A 25,461-nucleotide genomic window follows, 5' to 3' on the forward strand; every position below is an offset into this window, starting at 1 on the left:
CATGGGTCTTTATAGTCGTATTTCAGCTGCTCCCTGGACTCCTGGCCTAGCTGCTATGCAGATTTCTTCGATAAAATTGCCTCACTGACCCCAGGATCTGTACTAGCCAGTGAATGGCAGGGCGGGGGGGTGTTTAAAGAGGAGGTTTATTCTCAGAAAAAACACATGAAGTTGGGGGAAGGAGGAAAAATCTTGAAGAACTAGAGGAGATCCCCTCAGGTAAAATTTTCTCCAGCCCATGCCAGCCTCTTCTACTCTTGCTTATCGTCTTCCATCTAAGGGGAATCACTTTTTGAGCAGAACTGTTTGGTAAAAAACATGGACTGGTCAGTTCATCAATTATACAAATCCAGTGCTATAGTGAGCGAGGCTCTGCATGTATGTGAGCAAGGGGGTGTGGGAATCTTCTGTACTTTCCTCTTAATTTTGCTGTGAACCTAAAGCTACTCTAAAAAGATTAAATCCATTAAAAAAATAATCGGCTAGAATTGGCAGACTTTCATCAGCTGGAAAGCGGTGAAGCTCAGGTTCCCATGTTGTTGTGCTGTGTGTGTGGACCAAGGAAACCACAACATGGGAACTCGAGCTTCCCCGCTTTCTAGCTGATGATCTTGACTGAGAAGTTTAAGTTTTTTGAGATTCGGATTCTCTACTTACAGATATCTTAGGGTCAAAGGAGACCGTAATGAATAATAATAGCTGCCATTTATTGAGCAACAATTATGCACCAGACAGTTACTCCCTAGGCTCCGCAGTGCACTGAAATAATTGTTCCTGGTTTGCAAATGAATAAATAGAGGCAAAGAAGCTGGAGTCTTGACTTAGGTCATCAGTGAATAAGAGGCAGAATTTATATGTTGAAGCCAATGTAACATAGAGGTCAAAGGTATAAATTCTCTCTAAAGACTGCTTGTTCTGTCCCTTGGGAACAGCTAGGGCAGTTGTGAATATAAGATGGTTCAATTCATGGGAAAAAAACTTAGAAAATTTTGAGTTACCGGTGGTGCTGCTAGCCCACTGCCCCCTGCCCCACCCCCCACTATGCATGTTCTTTCCATGATCTGCTTGCTTCAGAAAAAAAGCCAAGCTAAGCCTGGATTGTACTTGACAGTTACTAATTTTTTTCTTAAAAATACTACTTTTTAATCCCCCCTTTCCATCAGAATTTTTCCTCTCCTAACTAAGGACTAATTTAAAAACTTTATATATGTGTACTGGGGGGCAGTTGACAACTAGAGCTTAAAAATAGTCTCCAAAAATTTTTTTGTACCAGTTTAAAAATATTGACCAACAGACAAAGTAGGATCAACCATCTAGACTTCACAAAAAACGTGTACGTGACTTTCTTGAGTTGGGTTGTCTTTGATGGCACAAAAAAGAAGTCCAGTTTCTTATCTACACATTCATTCTATCAGCCCACATGTGTATATATTCTATGATGTACCTATGATGTGTCTGGTCCTGTGAAACTATATTTTTTAATTTTTGGAATATTCTCCCAAGATCTGTGACCAAAGCCAATTGATTTGTGTGTGTGTGTGTGTGTGTGTGTGTGTGTATAGTCATTTGATGTAACCTTCTCCTGCCAAAACTGTCCTGACATTTCCCAAGACACTGAGTCATCTCATGTCCCATTACAGTTGGTTTGAATCAAATGTCATCCCCCCCTTCTGGGGTCTTTACTCCCCACCTTGACTTCTGCCGGCACTCCCTTGTCCAGGTCCTGTGGATACTGTATGGCTGCTTATAGACAATCCTCCCACCTCCTGACAGCCTGGATCCTTTCTTTTTCCCTAGTGACTTCAGATCAGCCTGTGTGCTTCCTGGGCTTTTACCTTCCACTGGCCCACTTTCTAGCAAAAGGGCTAGAAACCCAGAGTGAGATGACAGGAGAATGGAGCTGGAGGAACTGATTTAGTCACTGGGTCTTTGAACAATTAGCAAGCGAAAGAGAGGTGGTTAATTTTTCTTTATTTTTTTTAATTGAAGGATAATTGCTTTACAATATTGTGTTGGCTTCTGCCATACAACATCGTGAATCAGCCAGAAGTACACAAGTGTATGTCCCCTCCCTCTTGAACCTTCCCCCCACCACTCCCCCTGCATTCCACCCCTCTAGGTTGTCACAGAGCACTGGGTTGAGTTCCCTGTGCCCATACAGCAGCTTCCTGCTGGCTATCTATTTTACAGATGGTAGCCTTTAAATGGGCTTCCAGGTGGCGTTAGTGATAAAGAACCTGCCTGTCAATGGAAGAGACTAAAGAGACATGGGTTCGATCCTAAGGTCGGGAAGATCCCCTGGAGGAGGGCATGGCAACCCACTCCAGTGTTCTTGCCTGGAGAATCCCATGGACAGAGGAGCCTGGCGGGCTATGGTCCATAGGGTCACAAAGAGTCGAACACGACTGAAGCAACTTAGCATGCATGAGTGTATATATGTCAAGGCTACTCTCTCAATTTGTCCAACTGCGTCCAAAGTCTGTTCTCTAGGTCTGTGTCTCTAGTCCTGCCCTGCAAATAGGTTCATCAGTCCCATTTTTCTAGATTCCTTATATTTGTGTTCATATATGAAATTTGTTTTTCTCTTTCTGACTTACTTCACTCTGTATAACAGACTCTAGGTTCATCCACCTCACTAGGACTGACTCAAGTATGTTCCTTTTTATGGCTGAGTAATATTCCATCACATATATATATGTACCACAACGCTTTATCCATTCATAAGTGTCCACTGTGTCACAGACAGGTATCGTTGCCAAGTAAATGGGTTACAGACAGTCAAAGTGATTTGGAAACATACTTAATTTGGAAACAGTTTTGATGTGTAGATCTTCAGAACATGAAATGCTTCATCCCTTAGAAGTGATATTAAACACTGAGATAAACAAAAGGGGCATTGCGTTGATCTTCACTGTGTTCCCAGCACTCTGCTGGGCATGTTACAGCCACTAACTTACTGAAATGCCACATCTTCTGTGCAAGATAGGTATTAACGTAACTGTTGTTGTATCTTCTGGTTGAGGTATGTATTACTGTTGCTGTCACTATCATTATCCTTAATTTCCAAGCAAGGAAATAGGCTCACGAAGGTAAAATAAGCTGTTCGAGTTCACATAGCTGGGAAAAGGTGTCAGGATGTGCCTGCTCTGAGGGCTCTGCACAGGAAGAATCCACCAGTGATGTATTATTAATGCTGCCTGCCCAACTGCATGCTTCGAACCTCCTCCTGAGCATGAGTCCTGACAATGGAGCAGTAGAGTGAAGAGCTTGAAAAGAAACCAGCCTGAGACAAAATATGCCCCTTTCTATCACCCTTCATTCTTCCTGAACCCTAGTCCTTGCCTTCCCAAAGATGCAGAAAAATGAGTTGGGCAGGCGGTGGGGTGGGAAGAATTGGGAGATTGGGATTGACACATATTGTCATTGTTCTGTTGCTCAGTTGTGTCTGACTCTTTGTGACCCCATGGACTGCAGCACACCAGGCTCCTCTCTCCTCCACTATCTTCCAGAGTTTGCTCAAACTCACGTCCATCGAGTCAGTGATGCCATCCAACCATCTCATCCTCTGCCGTCCCCTTTTCCTTTTGCCTTCAATCTTTCCCAATGTCAGGATCTTTTCCAGTGAGCTGGCTCTTCACATCAGGTGACAAAAGTACATTTATACGTGTGTGTGTGCACACGTGCATGCACGCGCATGTGTCCACTCAGTCTTGTCCAACTATTTTCAACCCCATGGACCATAGCCCGCCAGGCTCCTCTGTCCATGGGATTTCCCAGGCAAGAATACTGTAGGGGGTTGCTATTTCCTCCTCCAGGGGATCTTCCCAATCCAGTCATTGAACCCACATCTCCCACATCTCCTGCGTTGACAGGAAGATTCTTTACCACTGAGCCACCTGGGAAGACCCCCTGTTGCTGTTGGTGTTCAGTCACTAACTGTGTCTGACTCTTTGTGAGCCCATGGATTACAACATGCCAGGCTTCCCTGTCCTTCACTATCTCCTGAGTTTGCTCAAACTCATGTCCATTGAGTCAGGGTTGCCATCCAACTCTCTCACCTTCTGTCATCCCCTTCTCCTCCTGCCTTCAATCTTTCCCAGCCTCAGTGTCTTTTCCAATGAGTCAGCCATTTGCATCAAGTGGCCAAAGTACTGGAGCTTCAACTTCAGCATCAGTCCTTCCAATGAATATTCAGGGTTGATTTCCTTTAGGGTTGACGGGTTTGATCTCCTTGCAGTCCAAGGGACTCTCAAGAGTCTTCTCCAGCAGCACAGTTTGAAAATATCAACTATTCAGCACTCATATATGTCTATATATACACATGTGTATATGTGCACATTATTCATACTGTGTACAAAATGGATAACTAATGAGAACCTAGTGAATAGCACAAGAACTTTGCTTAGTTCCCTGTGGTAACTTAAGTGGGAAGGAAATCCTAAAAAAAGAGAAGATATATCTATATATGTAGCTGATTCACTTTGCTCACAGCAGAAACTAACACAGTATTGTAAAGCAACTATACTTCAATAAAAATTAATTAACAAAAATTAAAATTAAAAAATAATTTGGGAGTAAATCGAGCACTATACAGAGAATGAGGCCCAGGTTTGTGACACCCCCCCACCCCGTTTTAAACACAATACTACGCATAATCCCCTGAATTCCCTGTTAGGGAAGCCCTTCTCCTGCCCTTGAAGATCTGCAGTGACGTTAAGGGTCTTCAACTGGGTCAAGTTCAAAGCATTTTCTGGACGAACAAGGGAAACTCTCAACCCAAGACAAACAAGCAGAGTTCATGTGGATGGTTTGCATTCTGCTGAACTGTTCTGTTTTTAATAACTGATTTAATAACGAACTGGTGATTGCCTGTCATCTTAAACCAATCCTCGAGAACAGTCCACATGTATGTGATGTTTGCTTGTGCACAAACTCCTCTTTCTACATAAATCCAGGTAGCAGTACCTGTATCTTTCATAGGGATATTTACATAGAGGGATGCCACAAGCCACACACAATTTTTTCTTTTTCTTTAAATAAATTATCTTTAAAAAATGTAGTCTCCTTAACCTGGTTGTAATATTGTGGTTTCTGTTTGTAAAGTCGGGCTCTTAAAAGAGCAAAGTGAAAAAAGGCTGAGTACATTTTACATTACGTGCAAACACTTTTCTTAAAAACTGTCACAGTATTCCAAAATATATTTATTAAATCTCCCCCAATATGTCTCCCAGAATTAATTTTCATTCACTTTGCATTAACTCATTTATTGAATTGGAATTCGGTCCCCATTTGAGGCAATTAATTTGAAGAGTGACCACACGCCCGCCCACACTCCTTCCGGAACACCCACACACATATGCCGAGCCCCAAGCCACTGGTGACTGGGTTTTTCTGCCTTTTTCCCTTTCTCAGCTCCTCTCTGAGATATTTTCCACTCTTGCCTGCTAAATAAATGATCTGTCTCTTTGCAGGATAGCGACAACCTCTGGTGGGACGCGTTTGCCACCGAGTTTTTTGAAGATGATGCCACATTAACCCTTTCATTTTGTTTGGAAGATGGACCAAAGCGATACAGTAAGAAAGCAGTTTATTTTCTCTAATATTTCCTCTTTTTTTTTTTTTTTTTTGCGCCTGAATGAAAACCACAGGGGTCTTCAGAGAATAGAGCGGTGCTGACAGGCTGACGGTATTCGCTGCCCTCCTGCCTCTGATCAAGGCATTGTCACCAGGCGGCAGCCTGACTCAGAGGTGACAAGAGATTTCCTTTGCAGCTTAGGATGTCTAGGCATTTGCCTGTTTTGAGAGTGAGGCAGATGTGAACCACGTTCCCCAATGATAGATGGGAGCTGAATTGTGGACAGTTGTCACCCCTCCCTTCCCTGCAAACCTTCTTTATCCTTGACAACTCATACTTTACACGCACCGTTTTGCTTCTGAAGTTTCCTTAACAACAACAACAAAAAAAGTCTTACAGTCACGGTATCAGCCACATCCTTCTAATCCCCTCTTATCAATTATCTCAAGTATTTATTTGACAAGTGCTATGTTTTCCTGTGGGTGGGGGAGGCCACAGCTGCTTTGAACACACACTTTGGGGTTCCTGTTGACAGAATTTATAGTTCCTTGTCTTTCCGGCGAGTGATAACTCTGTAAAGAACCACAAATTACAGCCTGTGGCACCTTGGGTAACAGCTGATCTGTCCTGATTAGGTTCAGCCAACTTGTCAGAGATGAGATTTGCTAGTTATGCTAGAAGACCAAGAGGCATAGATACATCAGCACAAAAGCAATTAATGTCCGGTTAGATCAGCGAGAGATGGGATTTCAGAAATCAGCATTGTGCAGTAGGAAAGGATCTGTCTATCAGAGGTTAAAACATCCCAAATGTCACAAACACGGAGCTGATAATGGGAGCAGTCACAGGATGTACAAATGGGTCGGTTCAGAGCATTGGGTAATTGATAGGTAATAGCGGTCTTGATAAACACCATGAAAAGATCTGACAGTTTCTAAATGTATTGCGAAGCAATTAGTCCGCAATAAGTGTATTTTTTTCCTAATGTTACAGGGGTTCAGATAACTTATTATTTGGATCTATTGCAAGATGAGTTGATTAATTATGCCAATACATACATGGTGATTTTGCAAAAGTGGCAAACTGGCTTGCTCAGCGGAAGCACAGAGCCAGGAGCGTCTCTTTAGATTTGTATATTGAAAGCTTTTAGAGGTGGGGGACATGGTCAATACATGTTTTGTATGAGAGGGGCAGCTGCTGTGCCAGACAAGGGGCTGTTCCAGAATGTCTTTACATTCGACATAAGGACGCCTGTTGCAAGCGCCAGCAGACCCACTTCACCGGGGTCCTAATGAGTTCGCTGGCTTTTCTGTGTGTGGGTGCTCCCAACCTGCTCACACCCCAGAGAGTGGAAGAGTTGAAGCTACTATCTCAGAATTCCCTCGGAGATAAATGAACTCAGCAATCCAACAGTTACTCTCTCCCCAAAAGCCTGCCTGCTCAATGATGAATAATTTCGAACCAAGCAGTCATCCATCCTCTGAGCCTTATATTTTTTCTGAGGCATAAGCTCAGATAACTTCAAGTTATCATTGTTTCGTGTTCCAGTGCTTATTTGTGTTTGTGTGTGTGTGAATCCATCAGGGTCTGCTCGGGAAACTGGAATTACTAATAAAACAGATTCTCTGACCCCAACATCATTTGGGGGGTGAGGCATGATCAGGGCTCGTTGAAGATCTTATAGTCACGTACAGGAGTGCCTGCCTGACACCGAGCCATTGTTGCCCAGGCTTCTTTGTTTCTCTGAGCCAAAATATTTCCCGAGCGGCAGAGAGAAACAAAGATGATTGACAGTCTGGAGCCGAGTCTCATCAGCTGCTTTGCTGACAGTCGGGTGATGTGCGCTCGCTGCTGATGTGCAGGCTGGTGACAGCTGACTGACAGCCGAGGACCAGGAGATAGGGAAGATGAAGGATGCTTGGAACGTCTGACACGCGCTGTTTATGCAGCGCTCCAAGCATCTTGCGGCCACCTTAACCCGTTGGCGGTCCAGGCAGGGAAAACGCACACTGGCCCCATGCTGGGGGCTGCAGACTTTTCTTGACACCTTGCAGGAAGCTGAGAGCTGTGTATTTCTGAGGGGGAAAGTAGGACTTGGCTATTACATTTATATATGTAAGACATTTCTGCAAATTACTTTCATTCTAAGCACCAAGAAATATTCCAGGTGAGGTTTACTTAACCCTTACTAGAAAAAAAACTTTTCCTTCTCCCTCCCTATCTCAGTCAGAGGGTCTCTCAGCTCTAATAGATCGTATCTGTAAGCTACCGTAAATCCTGTAATATGTGTTTACTTGTTTATTTGTAGCCTGTCATCCTGATTAGAATGTTATCTCTCTGTGCACTGGGGCTTTGTTTTATTTATTGCTGAATTCTCAAGTTAGTACAGAAACTGGCACAAGAGAGGTACCCAATAAATACTCATTAAATGACTCTATGAATGGACATTTTGGGGGAAAATTTTATACCACCAAACAGAATGCTGGCAAAACCATCCCCTTACCGAGGTCTTTGCCCTTTAAATGGGGAGAACTCAAACCAAAGGGCTCTGCTGGGTTTTCAAATAAGCTTTAGGATGTGGTTGGATCTTTTTTAAGTTGTATGGTTGAGAGGGGGATGAGATGGTTAGGTGGCATCACCGACTGGATGGATATGAGTTTGAGCAAGCTCTGGGAGTTGGTGATGGACAGCCTGGCGTGCTGCAGTCCATGGGGTCGCAACGTCGGACACAACTGAGCAACTGAACTGAACTGCACTGGGAGGGGGAAATGTAATCATATAATAATTCAGAAAGTAATTATGTTTGGGAAGATACACTACCCTCCCATTTATTATTTATTTTGTGGCTGCGTGGCATCCAGGATCTTAGTTCTCCGACCAGAGATCAAACTCCTGTCTCCTGCATTGGAACTGAGAAGTCCTAACCACTGGCCTGCCAGTGAAGTCCCATTACTCTGCCTTTTAGAAAGCCCCTGTTGCTCCATCCACCCGGGTCCCTACTCTCCTGATGGGAGTGGGCTCCCTCCCCAGGTCGGATATGATCGGGACTGCCGATGGAGACTGCTGCTGTCTTCCTAGAAGACTGGGGTGTAGTTGATAAGGAGAGGACGCAGAGGAACAGAGTTACTGGAAAATGTCTGCCATCGGGCTGTGCAGTGCCTGAGGTCATGTGCCTGCCACTGCCACGTGAGCCATCCTAAAGGTGTTTTCCCAGCAGCTGGAGAAACCCACAGTCCAGGGAGGTGGTTTCTTTTTGGGTGAGGTGGACTCTCAAATGGGGAAGAGGGCCAGGCGGAAGAGATTCCCTCTTGGTCAGCAAGTCCATGGTTAAAGACCAGGAGAGCTGAAGAGTGTCTTTTCTGGAAGTGGAGCCTTCCTTGACCCCCAGAGCCCCACCTGGTGAGTCGTGAGGCCTCAGGCTGACCACCTCCAAAGTCAGAGTCAGGGCACCCCACCCTACCCCATCCTACCCTTTCATCTCCCACCGCAGAGGGGGAAGAAATGCATTTGTCAATGCACACATTTCTGAAAACACCAGTCACAAATAAATAATGTGTCTTACTTGACGGAGAAGACAAGTGAGAAGAGGGAGGGGATGGCAGAGCCCTCTGCACGCTCGTTTTGCAATTCTAAGTCCAGCGTGGTGCGTGATTTTCTCCTCCATCTTGTATGGAAGTGACCATTCTTAGGTCACTGCTCACCGTTAGTATCAAGCGAGGATGGGTTTTCCTCTGCACCTTTTCTGGGCACGGAGCAGAACTGTGCATGCAGTCTCCCCAGCTCCTGGTGACCAGCACAGACACTTTTGGTAAAGACGCTGGTTAAACCCCTAAAGAGACCTAGGTTAACGTCCAGGGTCACAATGGCTGTATTCTTCATCTATAGGAAATACGTGATTCCCGTTTCATTCAGGAGAAGACTCATGGAGAAAGTTCTCCTGTGTTCCATGGAGACAGTGGAGACGTTGGGAGCCAGTTGGATATATTCAACAGTGGAAAGCACACAAGGGTTCAATGTGAACATTCTTGAGTCTTAACTTATGCTTTGATTATTAAACAGAACCTCTACTTCCTCATCTGTAAAATGGACTCAATACTATCATCACTGGCTTGTGGTGAAAATTAAAGGAGATAAAATGATCAAAGACCCTTGGAGCATTTGAAGAATGTGGCAGTCAGCACTATTATTTTTTAAAATATTTATTTATTTATTTAGGGCTTCTTTTGTGACTCAAAGGGTAAAAAATCTGCCTGCAGTGCAGGAGACCTGGGTTCCATCCCTGGGTTGGGAAGATCACCTAGAGAAGGAATTGCTTATGCACGCCAGTGTTCTTGCCTGGAACATTCCACGGACAGAGGAGCTAGGTGGGCTACAGTCCTTGGGGTCGCCAAGAGTCGGACATGACTGAGCCACTAACACTTTCACTTTTATTTCTTTGGATGCATCCGGTCTTAATTGGGGCATGCAAAATCTTTCCTTGTGGTGTGCAGGCTTCTCTAGATGTGGCGCGTGAGCTCCAGAGAGTGAGGACTCAGTAGTTGTAGCCTGTGGGCTTAGTTGCCCCAAGGCATGTGGGGTCTTAGTTCTCAGACCAGGGATCAAACCCACGTCCCCTGCATTGGAAGGCGGATTCTTAACCACTGGACTGCCAGGGAAGTCCTCACTATTATTACTGATAACAGTGCACAGCTTGGGCATCACTGCAATTTCTGTGCATTGGAGAGCCTTGCCGTGGTCAAGTCCTTATCATGTACCTAGGGCTCGCTGGGCATCAGGGAGCCCACAGACAGCTTTGCTGGGCAATTCCTGCTGAAATGCAGCATTGAAGTGACCACCTCCTGCCAGGCTTCCCAGTGCAGAAAACCCACAGTCATCGCTGGAGAGTGAAGAGGGAGAGGAAGTGAAGAGCGACTGAGTGTGTGTGGGCTCTGGGCTTTGGGGGCTGAAGACTCCAAACTCTACACTATGTCCAGGTTGGCCTTGCTTTGGAAATTTGGTGGGAAGGGCTGATGCAAATACTAAAATGCCATCTTATTTGAGGACACTTCTCATTGTCTTAATTTTAGGGAGAGGTGTGTGGCTCAGGCAGGAGTTCTGGGTCTGACACCTGGGTTCAGACCCACCTTTGTCTTTTACTTGGTTACTGTAAAGCTACTTGATCCCAGCTTCAACTCATTTGGACAGAGTTCACGCATGTATGCTCTGTCATGTCTGACTCTTTGGGACCCCATGGACTGTAGCCTGCCAGGCTCCCCTGTCCACGGAATTTTCCAGGCAAGAATACTAAAGTGGGTTGTCATTTCCTTCTCCAGGGAAGTCTTCCCAATACAGGGATCAAACCCATGTCCCCAGCATCTCTTGCGTTGGCAGGTGGATCCTTTACCACTGTGCCACCTTGTCTTTTACTACCTGTGTGATTTGGTCCAAGTCACTTTTGAAGCGTCAGCGGCCTCCTTTGCAAAGTGAGGGTTTGATGAGATGATGCGTGTAAATTTCTTAGCAGAGTTTCCAGCACACAGAAAATGCTCCATAAACAGCTGTTGTTTGTCAGTTGAATTCCAATGAGCGTACCTCCGCCTCTAGAGTGAGATCAAGGGCAACTCAGATAACACAGTCGTTGCTAATCCTTTAAATATAGTTTGTAATTTGAGGGTGATGGGTCCCAGTAATTTGCCGTCTTACAACTCATATGATGCTGAGTCCCATGTTCCTTCCAGAGTAAAGGTTTCTGGCAGGACCGCACACCTTTACAGTCACATGAGCCGAAGACTATTTTTGTTTCCTCTGTGGCTTCTGGGGCTTCATTTATTTCACTGGCCAAAAGAAGAAAGTTGTCTGGGGACATGCCATCACTCTCCGTGCTGTTTTCCTTAGTCATCAAGTCCCACTAGATGTGTGAAGGCCTGTACATTGGCCCCTCTGTGGAGCAGTTTCTACACATCTTACTTCTCTTTTACATTTTTTTCCCCATTTCCCCTTTATTCTGAAAATTCTGATGGCACTGCGATATTGACTCATGTCTTCAGTTTTGTCTTGTAATATGTGTTTTTATGTGAGGTGTATCTGGATGTGTGCCCTTAAGGTAGAGAAATTCTATAAGGCCCGAGTAGCTTGCCTATCTCTGGTTGCTATTTTTTTTTTCCTGATTTATATTGGTTCACCTTGTCCAGCTGTGTTTTTATTGTGCTTGCTATATCAGAATTCTGAAAACATTTTCCCCCACTTTCTTTTTCTCTCTGCAATATCACATTACATGATTAAAAATATGTTTCTGGGAAAATGATTCCTTGAATTAGCATTTTGACACCACACTTAATAACTATTAGGATACCAACATGGGTATTTTTTTTAGTAGTACACCTATATATTTTCTTTCTTTTTTTTATTCTTCAACTAAAGAATATTTTATTTAAAAAAAAATTTTGCAACGTTGTGTTGGCTTCTGCTGTACAACAGTGTGAATCAGCCATAATTATACACACATCGCTTCCCTCCCTAACCTCCCTCCCCTCCCCCCAGCCATCCCTCCAGGTCATCAGACAGGGCAAGACTGGGCTCCCTGTGCTACACAGGAGCTTCTCACTAGCTATCCGTCTTACACCTGATAGTGTGCATATGTCCATGCTACTTTCTCCGTTCGTCCCACGCTCTCCCTCCTGCGCTGTGTCCACAAGTCCATTCTCTACATCTGTGTCTCCATTCCTTCCCTGAAAATAGGTCATCAATACCATTTTTCTAGATTCTATATGTTCCATCTCATCCTCTGTCATGCCCTTCTCTTCCTACGCTCAATCTTTCCCAGCATCAGGGTATTTTCCAATGAGTCGACTCTGCATCAGGTGGCCAAACTATTGGAGTTTCAGCTTCAGCATCAGTCCTTCCAAAGAATTTTCAGGGTTGATTTCCTTTCAGTTCAGTTCAGTTCAGTCGCTCAGTTGTGTCCAACTCTTTGGGACCCCATGAACCACAGTACGCCAGACCTCCCTGTCCATCACCAACTCCTGGAGTTCACGCAAACCCATGTCCATTGAGTCATTTAGGACTGACTAATTTGATCTCCTGGCTGTCCAAGGAACTCTCAAGAATCTTCTCCAGCACCACAATTTGAAAGCATCAATTCTTTGGTGCTCAGCCTTCTTTATGGTCCAACTCTCGCATCCATACATGACTACTGGAAAAACCATAACTTTGACTATACAGACCTTTGCCAGCAAAGTGATGTCTCTGCTTTTGAATACACTAAATTTGTCATACTTTTCTTCCGAGGAGCAAGCGTCTTTTAATTTTGTGGCTGCATCACCATCTGCAGTTATTTTGGAGCCCAAGAAAATAAACTTTGTCACAGGATTGTGTAGCTATCATTTAGAGACCCATACTGGAGAGGGTAGCCTATCCCTTCTCCAGGGGATCTTCCCGACCCAGGAATTGAACTGGTCTCCTGCTTTGCAGGCAGATTGTTTACCAACTGAGCTATCAGGGATTAAATAAGATTAAGTAAAACGTATCTTAGCTTAGTGCTGTCCATGAAAAACACACAGCAAATGTTTATTGCTTGGATAAATGGATGGATGGATGAATAAGAGAATGAGTTAAACCTGTGATATGCCAGTCACTTGGCATTAATACTACTTCCCTGGCAGCTCAGCTGGTAAAGAATCTGCCTGCAATGCAGGAGATTCCAGTTCAATTCCTGGGTTGGGAAGATCCCCTGGAGAAGGGAACGGCAACCCACTCCAGTAGTCTGGCCTGGAGAATTCCATGGACTATATAGTCCATGGGATCGCAAAAAGTTGGACACAACTGAGTGACTTTCACTTTCACTTTGGCGTTAATATAAAGGATAGTTCCTTTATTCCCTTTAGTAGAGTATTTCAGTACACAGTCTGCCAACCTTCCTGGCAAGTCCGATTGTGTCACCGAATTTCATAGAATAAGTAGTCCTCAGCAACCGTACTTAAATCTCCTTATTGAATGGATCTTACTGGACATAACTGCAGTTGAAATACCTATTTATTTATTTAACCTTTCTCAAGGACTTTCCACATGTCATCCACCTGTGCCCTTATGATAAGGAGTTGGATGAACAAAAGTTCTTGTCTGGGTGGAGCTGAAAGTCTAGTGAGCTGTTGCTTCTAGGACTTGACTATTAGTGGATCTTAGCTAGATTTTTTTCTTATTGCTGCCCTACGCCTCTGTTTATTAACCTGTTCTTTTTTTAAAAAAAAATAATGAAAAAAAAAAAGAATTAACTGATGGCTGCCCTGGGTCTTCACTGTTGCTTGAGGACATCTCTCTAGCTGTGGCATGCGGGCTTAGCTGCCCCATAGCCTGTGGGATCTTCCCAGACCAGGGGTCGGACCGGTGTTCTCTGTATTCAAGGCAGATTCTTAACCACTACACCACCAGGGAAGCCCTATAAACCTGTTCTTATTAATGCTCACCATCACATTTTTAGATTCTACATCTCAATGTAGCATTGATATTATTTTCAACATAAAACATTTTGAAAACTCAGTGTTAAACTGGCATGTATGCAGTATTTCCTTGGTACAATACTGGTTTGTGAAGGTCTTATTTAGTGACATGAGCTGACTTGAAGCACCCTCCCCCACAAACCAGTGTGTAGTTTCATCTTCACCATTGTGTTACGTTTGCAGGTTGTGAGAGCACCTAATTTATGCAAATGGGATAAAATAAAGCATTTGTTGAAGTCAGGTTAAATTAGCATTCTTCTATAACCGTATTAAACAATGTTCATGTGTATTTCGTTAAGAATATAGAGGTTCTATGACAAAATCACCCACTGGAGTGTTTTTCATTATTTACTGTTTAATCAAGGTGGTTGTTTTGGAATATTTAAATTCAGGAGCTTACAGAACTTAGTGCCTACATGTATTTTGCTTTTATTATTCATTCCAAGAGAATTCACTTCGCATAACCATTATAATGTGCTTATTTATTTTTATGAAGTTGATCCTTTCCCAGTTGGTGCTGCCTTTAATGTATTCTTTGATGAGAACTTCCCTGATGCAGCATTATCTTTGGGTTTTCAATAAGTCAGGAGGACTTGAAATTGACAGCAGTCAACTTTAATAATCATTCTGAAGATCTGTAGAAGGAGGAAGAAGGTCACCTGGGAGCCTAGTGATAAAGCCACTCCCTTTTCGTGAGACAAAGTCCCCATATTATATATAGCAATCAGAGCATCACATTACTTTTTAAAGACTTTTCTAAAAATATATGTGTCTTACTTAACCCTGCCTTTGAATAATCTGATTTGGAATTTGACTGTCTTTTTTTTTTTTTTTAACTTTGAAAAACACGTCATTCGCTATGCAAGAATGGGTTACTTATACTGACGACAGTGGAAAGACAGAAGTTCTAAAATCAAATTATGAGGAAGCTTAGTCAGTAATGCTTGAGACGATATTGCTTCACAGACATATATGGTATCTCCATGTTGCTCTCATATTCCAGGTAAAAATCAACCACTTAAGATGTTTCTCAGTAAAAGGCTGACTATTTGTGTGTTGTTTCAGAATTGATGCAAACTTTGAATATATTCTGAAGACTGACGTTAGTTACCTGAGAGATGTATTTGCCCAAGAAACGCTTCCCTTGGAAATGTTGGTCACATCATACATGTGAAGAAGTGTTGGCATTTGATCAAGTCAATAGCGCTTACTCAGTTTTCAACCGAGGCATTTAGGGCGCTTCAACTTTCAACCTTTAAAATAATAATAATTATCAGCTTTTCCAGGTTGCCTGTATGTTAGTGGTAATTGCTCAGTTGTGTCCAACTCTTTGCAACCCCAGGGACTGTAACCCACCAGGTTCCTCTCTCCTGGAATTCTCCAGGCAAGAATACTGCAGTGGGTAGCCATTCCCTTCTCCAGGGGATCTTCCCGACCTAACTTAATGTTCCTACGCTTATTTGCTTCTTTTCAATAGGACTGTAAGAGAAATGATAAACGATGTTTGACTGATTATGTAAAGAAACTACTAATTACATCTTTAATAGTTCCCTGTACTTCTACACACTGTACCTGAATGTATTTCCTATAAAATGCTTTAGTACATAGCGCTCTATTATTTTTTTTAAAGATGGGCCCAAAATCAGTAATTATGAGCGTCATTATTCAGGTTCACAGCAGTGCGACTGCTATTCTTCACTTGATAATTACCTTGTTAAACTAATGTCAGACCAGCGCCACACCTTAGTTAAGAAAATGGCCCACCAGCTCCATGCAAGCAGGCCCAGCTGTGAAAATATTAAAAGATCTATTAAACGCAGACTCCTCTTCAGCATTGCCTCATTGACATTAGTTATGGAAGTTCTGAGAAGTCAGGTATTTCTCAGTCAGTTCAGTCGCTCAGTCGTGTCCAACTCTTTGCGACCCCATGAACGCCAGGCCTCCCTGTCCATCACCAGCTCCCGGAGTCCACCCAAACTCACGTCCATCGAGTCGGTGATGCCATCCAATGATCTCATCCTCTGTCGTCCCCTTCTCCTCCTGCCCCCAATCCTTCCCAGCATCAGGGTCTTTTCAAATGAGTCAACTCTTTGGGTGAGGTGGCCAAACTATTGGAGTTTCAGCTTCAACATCAGTCTTTCCAGTGACCACCCAGGACTGATCTCCCTTAGGATGGACTGGTTGGATCCCCTTGCAGTCCAAGGGACTCTCAAGAGTTTCTCAGTAGATGTTTGTAATTTGTTTCCTGAGGGGCCATTTCATCTGTTGACAGCTGATGCTTCCAACTGTATTTTCTCCATTCTCAGCTCTGGGCTTTGTTGCCAACTGTGTGTGTGTGTGTGTGTGTGTGTGTGTGTGTGTGTGTGTGTGTGTGTGTACGCACACATGTGTATGCACCCACACACGCACACACGCTGTCATGTCCAATTCTTTGTGACCCCATGGACTGTAGCCCACCAGGTTCCTGTATTCATGGGACTTCCCAGGCAAGAATACTGGAGCACGTTGCCATTTCCTTCTCCAGGGGATCTTCCTGACCCAGGTATACAACCCGAGTCTCTTGCATCTCCTGCACTGGCAGGAGAATTCGTTACACACACTGTGCCACCTGAGAAGTCCAACTGGGCACTGTTTAATTGGCACCATCCCTACTCAGAGCTTCCAGAAGGCAAAGAGAAGACCCATCCCCAGGGAAATGAGAAATGTGTATGAGACCATTTCGCTTCCTACTTTCCCTGGTTTTGCATTCCAGTTTTATTTATTACTTCTTTCCCTTTGGAAAGGGGAAAAAAATCAAGATACTCCAATATTAGCTGTGGTTTTGCCTAAAAAAGAAGACGGTTACCAACTCCAATTTTTAGGCCAAAGTAAGTACTTCTTGCTCTGATCTTCTAATTTGCCAAAAAGGAAAGAGAGAGATAACCCTCATGGATTCTTGCCTTGATGTTTTTAAAATGTGGCCAACAGTAACTTCCTGGATTAGTGAGTGAGTTCAAATGACAAGTGTTCTAATCATGGTTTGCAGTTTATAAATGCCTTTCATAAATCAGGAATGTCTGAAAGCTCATGGAGGGAAAAGACTGGACCGTAGTCACCTCTGCACCCTCAGTGCCTGTCTCTGTAAGGGAGGAAGAGGGGGACCATGGCTCATATTTGCTGAGTGGGGTTGGATGGCAGTGCCTCATTCCATCCTTGCTATGAACCCAGAAGAAGGTATTATACTGGCCGTTTGTACCGTAGAGATGAACTCAACTCACTTGTTGTCAGTGTCCATATTGAGGTCCATTTTTCTTCCCATTTCTCAGCATCTTTTTTAAACAGTAGAGAATTTGTAAATGCTGCTGCTGCTGTTGCTATTGTTCAGTCGCTCAGTTTTGTCCGATTCTTTGTGACCCCATGGACTGCCGCATGCCAGGCTCCCCTGTCCTTTACCATCTCCCAGAGCTTGCTCAAACTCACGTCCATTGAGTTGGTGATGCCTTCCAACCATCTCATCCTCTGTTGCCCGCTTCTCCTCCTGCCCTCAATCTTTCCCAATATCAGGGTCTTTTCCAATGAGTCACCTCTTCACATCAGGTGATCAAAGTGTTGGAGCTTCAGCTTCAGCATCAGTCCTTCCGATGTGTATTCAGGGTTGATTTCCTTTAGTATTGGCAGGTTTGATCTCCTTGCTGTCCAAGGGACTTTCAAGAGTCTTCTTCAACACTACAGTTTGAAAGCATCAATTCTTCGGTGCTCAGTCATCTTTTTGGTTCAACTATCACATCCGTACATGACTACTGGAAAAACCATAGTTTTGACTGTATGGACCTTTGTCAGCAAAACGATGTCTCAGCTTTTTAACACAATGTCTAGGTTTGTCATAGCTTTTCTTCCAAGGGTGAAGCATCTTTTAATTTCATGGCTGCAGTCACCATCTATAGTGATTTTAGAGCCCAAGAAAATTAAGTCTGCTAAATGTTACTTGTTTCGATTTAAAAACAAAAAAACTAACCTCTTGCTCTGAATTCTGGAGTCTTCTTCTCCTCTATCCTCATTGCTCCTCCCAGAAACAGCACAGGTTAAGAAGAGTTCTTTCTTCATGGGAACACATACACCCAGCATATTTTTGCCCATCAGAGTTAAGTGCGGAGCACTTCAATCCTTCCAACGTTGCTGCCTCAAAGCTGACATTTATAAATTTTCTTTTTCAGCACAGTATGGGATCCTCCATATGTCTTCCATAATAACTATCTATGTTTTCAGGGAATCTAAAGATTTATTTCTTTCCAACTCCTTGTTGCTGGCATTTTCTCCAAGCCTCCAAAACTGCCAAGAGATGAACTTCAATTTAGAGGAACTGTTACATTTGTCATTGTGAATTTGCTAAACTTTGGATAAATTTGAAGATTTATGCTTATTCCCAAATGGGCCTTGAGAATATCTTTGAAGCTCAGAAAGTTCACGCTTGACTTCCTTTCCGTTGTTCTCAGTAAACAGGTCCTTAAATCTGTGCAATCTCCCTGCCTGGGCACTGGGTTTGTGTCATTGTCTAAACCTGGACATATTTGTACTGCCAGGAACTCAAATGTGACTCACTTCTAGGTGTGGGGGAGGAATCTTCTCGTGGCCTCGTGCTGTGGAAATCACGTTATGTCTGTATCTCTAGAATGATCCAACTGGAGAAGTCACTCAGTAGCTCAGTTGTGTCAACTCTTTGTGACCACGTGGACTGTAGCCTACTAGGTTCCTCCATCCATGGGATTTTCCAAGCAAGAGTACTGAAGTGAGTTGCCATTTCCTTCTCCTGGGAATCTTTCCAACCTAGGTATCAAACATGGGTCTCCCGCATTGCAGGCAGACGCTTTACTGTCTGAGCCACAAGGGAAGCCCCTACTAGAGTCTGTAGCCTTTCCTTTTCCAACCCAGGGATCGAACCTAGGTCTCCCACATTGCAGGCGAATTCTTTACCAGCTGAACCACAAGGGAAGCCCAAGAATGCTGGAGTGGGTAGCCTATCCCTTCTCCAGCAGATCTTCCAGACCCAGGAATTGAATCAGCATCTCCTGCATTGCAGGCGGATTCTTTACCAACTGAGCTATCAGGGAAGCCCCAAATGGAGAAGGTCTTGCATTAACTCCTCATTTTAATAGCCCAGACCTGTGAGACAGAGAGCCTCCAAATTATGACCTTGTCCTGCAGTAACCGATAACCTTGGTCATTATACCCAATCTCTCTGAACCTCACTATTTTCATCTATAAAATGAGCATAAAGTATATCTGGCTATGGCAGGGTGGTATTTGTAAATAAAATACATGCAGTCCCTGATGCATGAGAATTTACCAACAGTATCAGTTCAGTTCAGTCGCCCCGTCGTGTCTGACACTTTGTGACCCCATGGACTGCAGCAGGCCAGGCCTCCCTGTCCATCATCAACTCTGGGAGCTTGCTCAAACTCAATGTCTATCGAGTCAGTGATGCCATCCAACGATCACATCCTCTGTCATCCCCTTCTCCTCCTGCCTTCAATCTTTCCTAACATCAGGGTCTTTTCCAGTGAGTCAGTTTTTCACATCAGGTGGCCAAAGTATTGGAGCTTCAGCTTCAGCACCTCCAATGAGTATTAGTAGCTATTTTGATATTGACAGATAACCTACCAAGAAGTTGACTTGGCTTTGACTTATTCAAGGCAATTGGCTATTTGGTGATAGAGCCAGGATCGAATTCATATCTCTCAACTCTTTATAAAACACAACATTCCACTTAGTGTCTAGCTAACAGTTCTTCACTCCTTTTTTGTTGGATTGAGTCTAGAAGTAACATAGCTTATAGGGACCATGTATAATTTAATTTTGTTCTTTGGATCATCTTCAAAATATTTCAGAGCCAAGTACAATAGAAAATGTTCCTAAATTCTTTGAATTCAATGGTGTGCAAAAATTTAGATATCATCTCTTGAATGGGTGTTTTAGTTTTTTGTTGCAGCATATCAAATGACCACAAACTTAGCAGCTTAAAATAGAACACATTTGCTGTTTCACATTTTCTGAGGATCAGGAGTCCAGGCACTGGCTAACCAGATCCTCTGCTCAGAGTCTCACAGGGTTGAAACTGATGTCAGTTGGAACTGTGACCCCTTCCGAGACTCAGGACTATTGGCTGAATTCAGTTCTTTTGTGGTTGTAGGATTGAAGTTCCCCCTTTCTTGCTGGCTATTATTAGAGAGTATTTAGAGGTCCTAAGTGTGTCCCCTGCACAACATGGAGACTTGGTCTTTCAGACCATCAAGAGAATCTCTCCCTTCTGACATGGATTCACCTGATTAGGTCAGGCCCTCCAAAAAGAGTCTCTCTATAACTTAATCTGTTTAAGGACTTTATTAACCTCTGCACAATGCCTCTGTGATCTCATGTAGCATAATCATGGAGCAACATCTCATCACTATCATAAGTGCTACGGGGAGGGGGGGAGATAATGCAGGGTGTGCCCACCGGGGGGTGAGAATCTTGGGGGTCATCTTAGATGTCTGCCCACCAGGGAAATGAGACAAGTTCATAGCTATGATACACCACTTTCTGCCAAATGTCATCAAGCAAGTATAAAGTGCGCAGTCAAGCCCAAGAAGATAGGTGATTTCCTGCTATGGGGCTTGAGAGGCATGACAGCAACAGGAAGCAGAGTTCAGGTGGACAGAGGTCAAGGTGAGCAAGGACAGTGAGGAAGGAAAAGAGCAGAAGAATCACATCCTGAGGGAGGCAAAGTAGGTAGTGGTGGTGTTTATTCACTAAGTCATGTCCGACCCTTTAGCGACCCCAGCCCGCCAGGCTCCCCTTTCCATGGGATTCACAGACAAGAATGCTGGAGTGGGTTGCTATTTCCTTCTCTACGGGATCTTCCCAACCCAGAGAGCAAACCCTTGTCTCCTGCTTGGCAGGTGGGTTCTTTACCACTGAGGCACCTGGGAAGCCCAAATGAACTGAGACTTGGCTCTAAGGAGCTGCTCTGTCGTTTTTAAAAGACTATTAGGTTTTTGAGCATATGAAAGAAAGAAAGTTGCTCAGTCATGTCCGACTCTGCAACCCCGTGGACTGTAGCCCACCAGGTTCCTACGTCCATGGAATTTTCCAGGCAAGAACACTAGAGTGGGTTGTCATTTCCTTCTCCAGGAGATCTTCCTGACCCAGGGATCGAACCCGGGTCTCTTGCATTGCAGGCAGATGCTTTCCTATACAGAATGTGATGAGAACTACCTGATTCCATTATATCCTTTGCTGCCTTTTTTTTTTTTTTTTTTTACAGTCTTTATTGAATTTGTTACAGTATTATTTCTGTCTTATGTTTTGGCTTGTTGGCCACAATCCATGTGGGATCTTAGTTCCCCAACTAGGGATTGAACCCGAGCCCCCTGCATTGGAAGGCAGAGTCTTAACCGCTGGACACCGGGGAAGTCCCTACCCCTTGCTTCTTCATGCAACGGCTCATCGAGAAGGAAGATTCTGGCCACATGTCCTTTTTCTGTAAGGTTCTGAATCCTCCTTCTGCTGACCCTTCAGGACCTGGGAGAAGTGATTTCTTCTACAAGTTCAATCCTGTAAGCTATATGTGACACCAGCTGGAGCTAAAAGAACCCCAGGCTGTGACATGTAGCAGTGAGTGCACTCATTCATGTGTGTGTTGAATAAGCATGTTACCGTGTTCCTTGGTGCCCCTCCTTCTGCTTTGCTCTAGAGATGCAGTAAATGCTCCTGCCCTCATGAGGCTTATAATCTAGACCCAAGATAGTTCTAGATCATTTAGGCTTAGATTCTCGAGGTATAGAGAGCTAAGAAAGAAACACATTATGAACTAATTTCAACTGTGATGAGTGCTACAAGCAAAATATCTGGAATGCTGTGAGAGCATATCAGAGGCTGAAACCAGTCTCTGCAGGGGTGACATCAAATTAAACCTCTCTGAGCAAGTTAGAAAGGATGAATAAAATCTCTTGGGAGAAGAGACAAATTAAAATGAACATAGAGTTGTCATGTATCGCTCAGGCAAACAGCAGGTACATCATTTTGCCAACAAAGATCTGTATAGTCAAAGCTATGATTTTTCCAGTAGTCATGTACGGATGTGAGAGTTACACCATCAAGAAGGCTGAGTGCCAAAGAATTGATGCTTTTGAACTGTGGTGTTGGAGAAGACTCTTGAGAATCCCTTGGACTGCAAGGAGGTCAAACCAGTCAATCCTAAAGGAGATCAACCCTGAATATTCAATGAAAGGACTGATGCTGAAGCTATATCTCCATTGGCCACCTGATGTGTAGAGCCAACTCACTGGAAAACACCCCAATGCTGGGAAAGATTAAAGGTGGGAAGAGAAGGGGACAACAGAGGCTGAGAGGGTTGGATGGCATCACTGACTCAATGGACATGAGTTTGAACAAGCTCTGGGAGTTGGTGATGGACAGGGAAGTCTGGCGTGCTGCAGTCCATGGGGTGGTGAAGAGTCGGGCATGACTAAGCAACTGAACAACAACAGAATGGGTCAGCGTGGATGTGTTTCTTGTCTTTTCTGCCTGGGGTACCAGTGCTCACCCCTCAGAGTCTGCCTCTCTCCCTAGTTCCCTCCAGAGGATTGATTGCCCCCTTCTGTATGTGCTGATGCCATGTAGCCCTTTCCTCCATCACATGGCTTTCATGGTTCACAGTCATCTGTTACACAAGGTTTGGCTAGAACCTCACTGCCAGTGTCCTCAGACGGTGATTGTGGCTGCTTTATCTTTTCATCACTGTTACCCACTGCTTCATCTGATGACATAATTGATGCAGAATAGTATTTGTTGGACTTACCTGGTGGCTAGACAATAATGAATCCACCTGCAATGCGGGAGACCTGGGTTTGATCCCTGGGTTGGGAAGATCCCCTGGAGGAGGGCATGGCAACCCACTCCAGTATTCATGCCTGGAGAATCCCACGGACAGAGGAGCCTGGCCTGCTGAAGTCCACGGGGTCACAAAGAGTGGGACACAACTGAGTGACTAAGCAGAGCACAGCATAGTATTGTTGAGTGAATAAACCAGAAATATTTGGATATAAACCAGAACTAGTTGAATGAATAATGTAGAACGAGTGATGAAAGTAACACTGATAAGCCACCACACTTTAAAAGGAAGATCTTGCACACACACACAAAAAAGTGAGCTTTCCAAAGTGAAAAGTTCTGCCTCAAAGTAAGAGGTGGAACTCGCCTTCCCTGGAGGGGACAGAAGTCCCATGAGTTTGTGTATATGAATCCGAACTGAAATAGAATTTGAAAAACTTGATTATGTCTACTATCAATTATCAAAGTATGCTTTTGATCTTGATAATTTGAGAAAGTTGATACTTTTTGTTTTTTAAATATGAGACTCCTTTTATTTTTCTCTCTCTCTCTCTCTTTTTTTTTTTTTTGGCCACACTGCATGGCTTGTGGGATTCTAGTTCCTCAACCAGGTATTGAACCCAGCCCCACAACAGCAAGAGTGCAGAGTCCTATCCACTGGACTGCCAGGAAATTCCCATGATGCATTTTTTAAAGGGCTGAACTGAGGTCCAGCCCTTTCTGATAGGGAGAGTCTTCCCTAGCCGGGCATTTCTCAGATGTGCTGTGCGTTTTAGACTTGTTACAGAATGTTACATTTAGGATCGAGAAGATAAGATTTTTTTTTTAAGTATAAATACAATACAGAGATAACAATAAAGAGATAGTCCAAGTCATCATTAGAACTGAAATGTCTATCAAACTATGAATGAAAATATGCCTCTAGGACAGATGGACAGATGAGGATATCTCTTTCTATAGGGGAAAAATGCCTATTTGTATACATCAGTAAATGTCCTGCAGGATATAGTTCTCCAAAGGCAGAGACAAGCCTAAGGAGGGGTTGTGCCTGAGAGGTCCCTGAGTGGTTTTAGACAAGTACAGCATTAGCATGAGACAAAAATCAGACTGATGCCGAATGCTCGGGAGTCTGTCCCCAGCGTGCTGATTTGAGCAGCAGGAAGAGCAAAGGATAAGGAAGGACAATCAAAAGAACAGCTCACACTATTGGAACCCTGGTGGGACTGATCGGTGGGCAAAGAACAAAGGACGTGCAATGTAGCTAAGCGACTGATAGCAGAGAACGCATCGCTCGAGACACCTCCAAGCCTCCAGGGCTCACAAGTGACCTGTTTAGGGCAGTGTAAGAGGGAATATAACCAAACACAACAAGACAAAAGAAGAATTTAAACAGCTGGGTGTCTGCCAGCAGAAGAAATGATGAAAACTGCTCTTTAGAGACTCAAAAACAAAGCTGATTTCTTTCAAATGTTAGTTTCTTTCAAATGTTAGATGTCCCTGTTTAGTGCTCATGAGACAAAACCAAGAAATATTTATTGAGATTGCACGGTGAAATCACTTCCAGCCCTTTCCTGTCTCCAATTCCAACTTTAACATTTTAAACATTTTGTTTCCACTAATCACACGTATTGAACTGTGTTATCCCATGAATCTTTAATTTCATGTTCCTTGTTTAATCCAAGTAATGAACACATCCTTGTACAGTTCATTTTAATTTTAATGTTTAAAGGTAGGAAAATTTGTATTCAGATATAAAATGCAATCAACTTAATTGAAAAATAGTTTTTTTAATTAACTGATTTATTTATTTTTGTTAAAAAATACTTGGCATATAATTCAGTTCAGTTCAGTCGCTCAGTCGTGTCTGACTCTTTGCGACCCCATGAACTGCAGCACGCCAGGCCTCCCTGTCCACACCAACCCGTGTCTATTGAGTCGGTGATGCCATCCAACCATCTCATCCTCTGCTGTTCCCTTTTCCTCCTGCCCTCAATCTTTCCCAGCATCAGGATCTTTTCAAATGAGTCAGTTCTTTGCATCAGGTAGCCAAAATATTGGAGTTTCAGCTTCAACATCAGTCCTTCCAATGAACACCCAGGACTGATCTCCTTTAGGATGGACTGGTTGGATCTGCTTTTAGTCCAAGGGACTCTCAAGAGTCTTCTCCAACACCACAGTTCAAAAGCATCAATTCTTTGGCACTCAGCTTTCTTTATAAGCCAACTGTCACATCCATACATGACTACTAGAACAACCATAGCCTTGACTAGACGGACCTTTGTTGGCAAAGTAATGTCTCTGCTTTTTAATATGCTGTCTAGGTTGGTCATAGCTTTCCTTCCAAGGAGTAAGCGTCTTTTAATTTCATAGCTGCAATCACCATCTGCAGTGATTTTGGAACCCAGAAAAATAAAGTCAGCCACTCTTTCCACTGTTTCCCCATCTATTGCCCATGAAGTGATGGGACCAGATGCCATGATCTTAGTTTTCTGAATGTTGAGTTTTAAGACAACTTTTTCACTTTCCTCTTTGACTTTCATCAAGAGGCTCTTTAGTTCTTTTTCA

General features: G+C 43.6%; 1 protein-coding gene across 18 annotated transcripts in view; it reads left to right on the plus strand.

The window, feature by feature from the left end:
- Positions 1–25,461, plus strand: part of LDB2 (LIM domain binding 2) — a 451,461-nt gene that overhangs the window by 153,508 nt on the left and 272,492 nt on the right. For all 18 annotated transcript variants that reach the window (XM_081593122.1, XM_081593193.1, XM_081591851.1 and 15 more), the window contains exon 2: positions 5,472–5,574. In XM_081593122.1, coding sequence (XP_081449248.1) covers positions 5,472–5,574 — 103 coding nt within the window. The remainder of the gene's footprint in view (positions 1–5,471; positions 5,575–25,461) is intronic.

Source organism: Giraffa tippelskirchi, chromosome 1, assembly GCF_054371585.1.
Source record: "Giraffa tippelskirchi isolate mGirTip1 chromosome 1, T2T-mGirTip1v1.2.pri, whole genome shotgun sequence".
Classification (NCBI taxonomy): domain Eukaryota; kingdom Metazoa; phylum Chordata; class Mammalia; order Artiodactyla; family Giraffidae; genus Giraffa; species Giraffa tippelskirchi.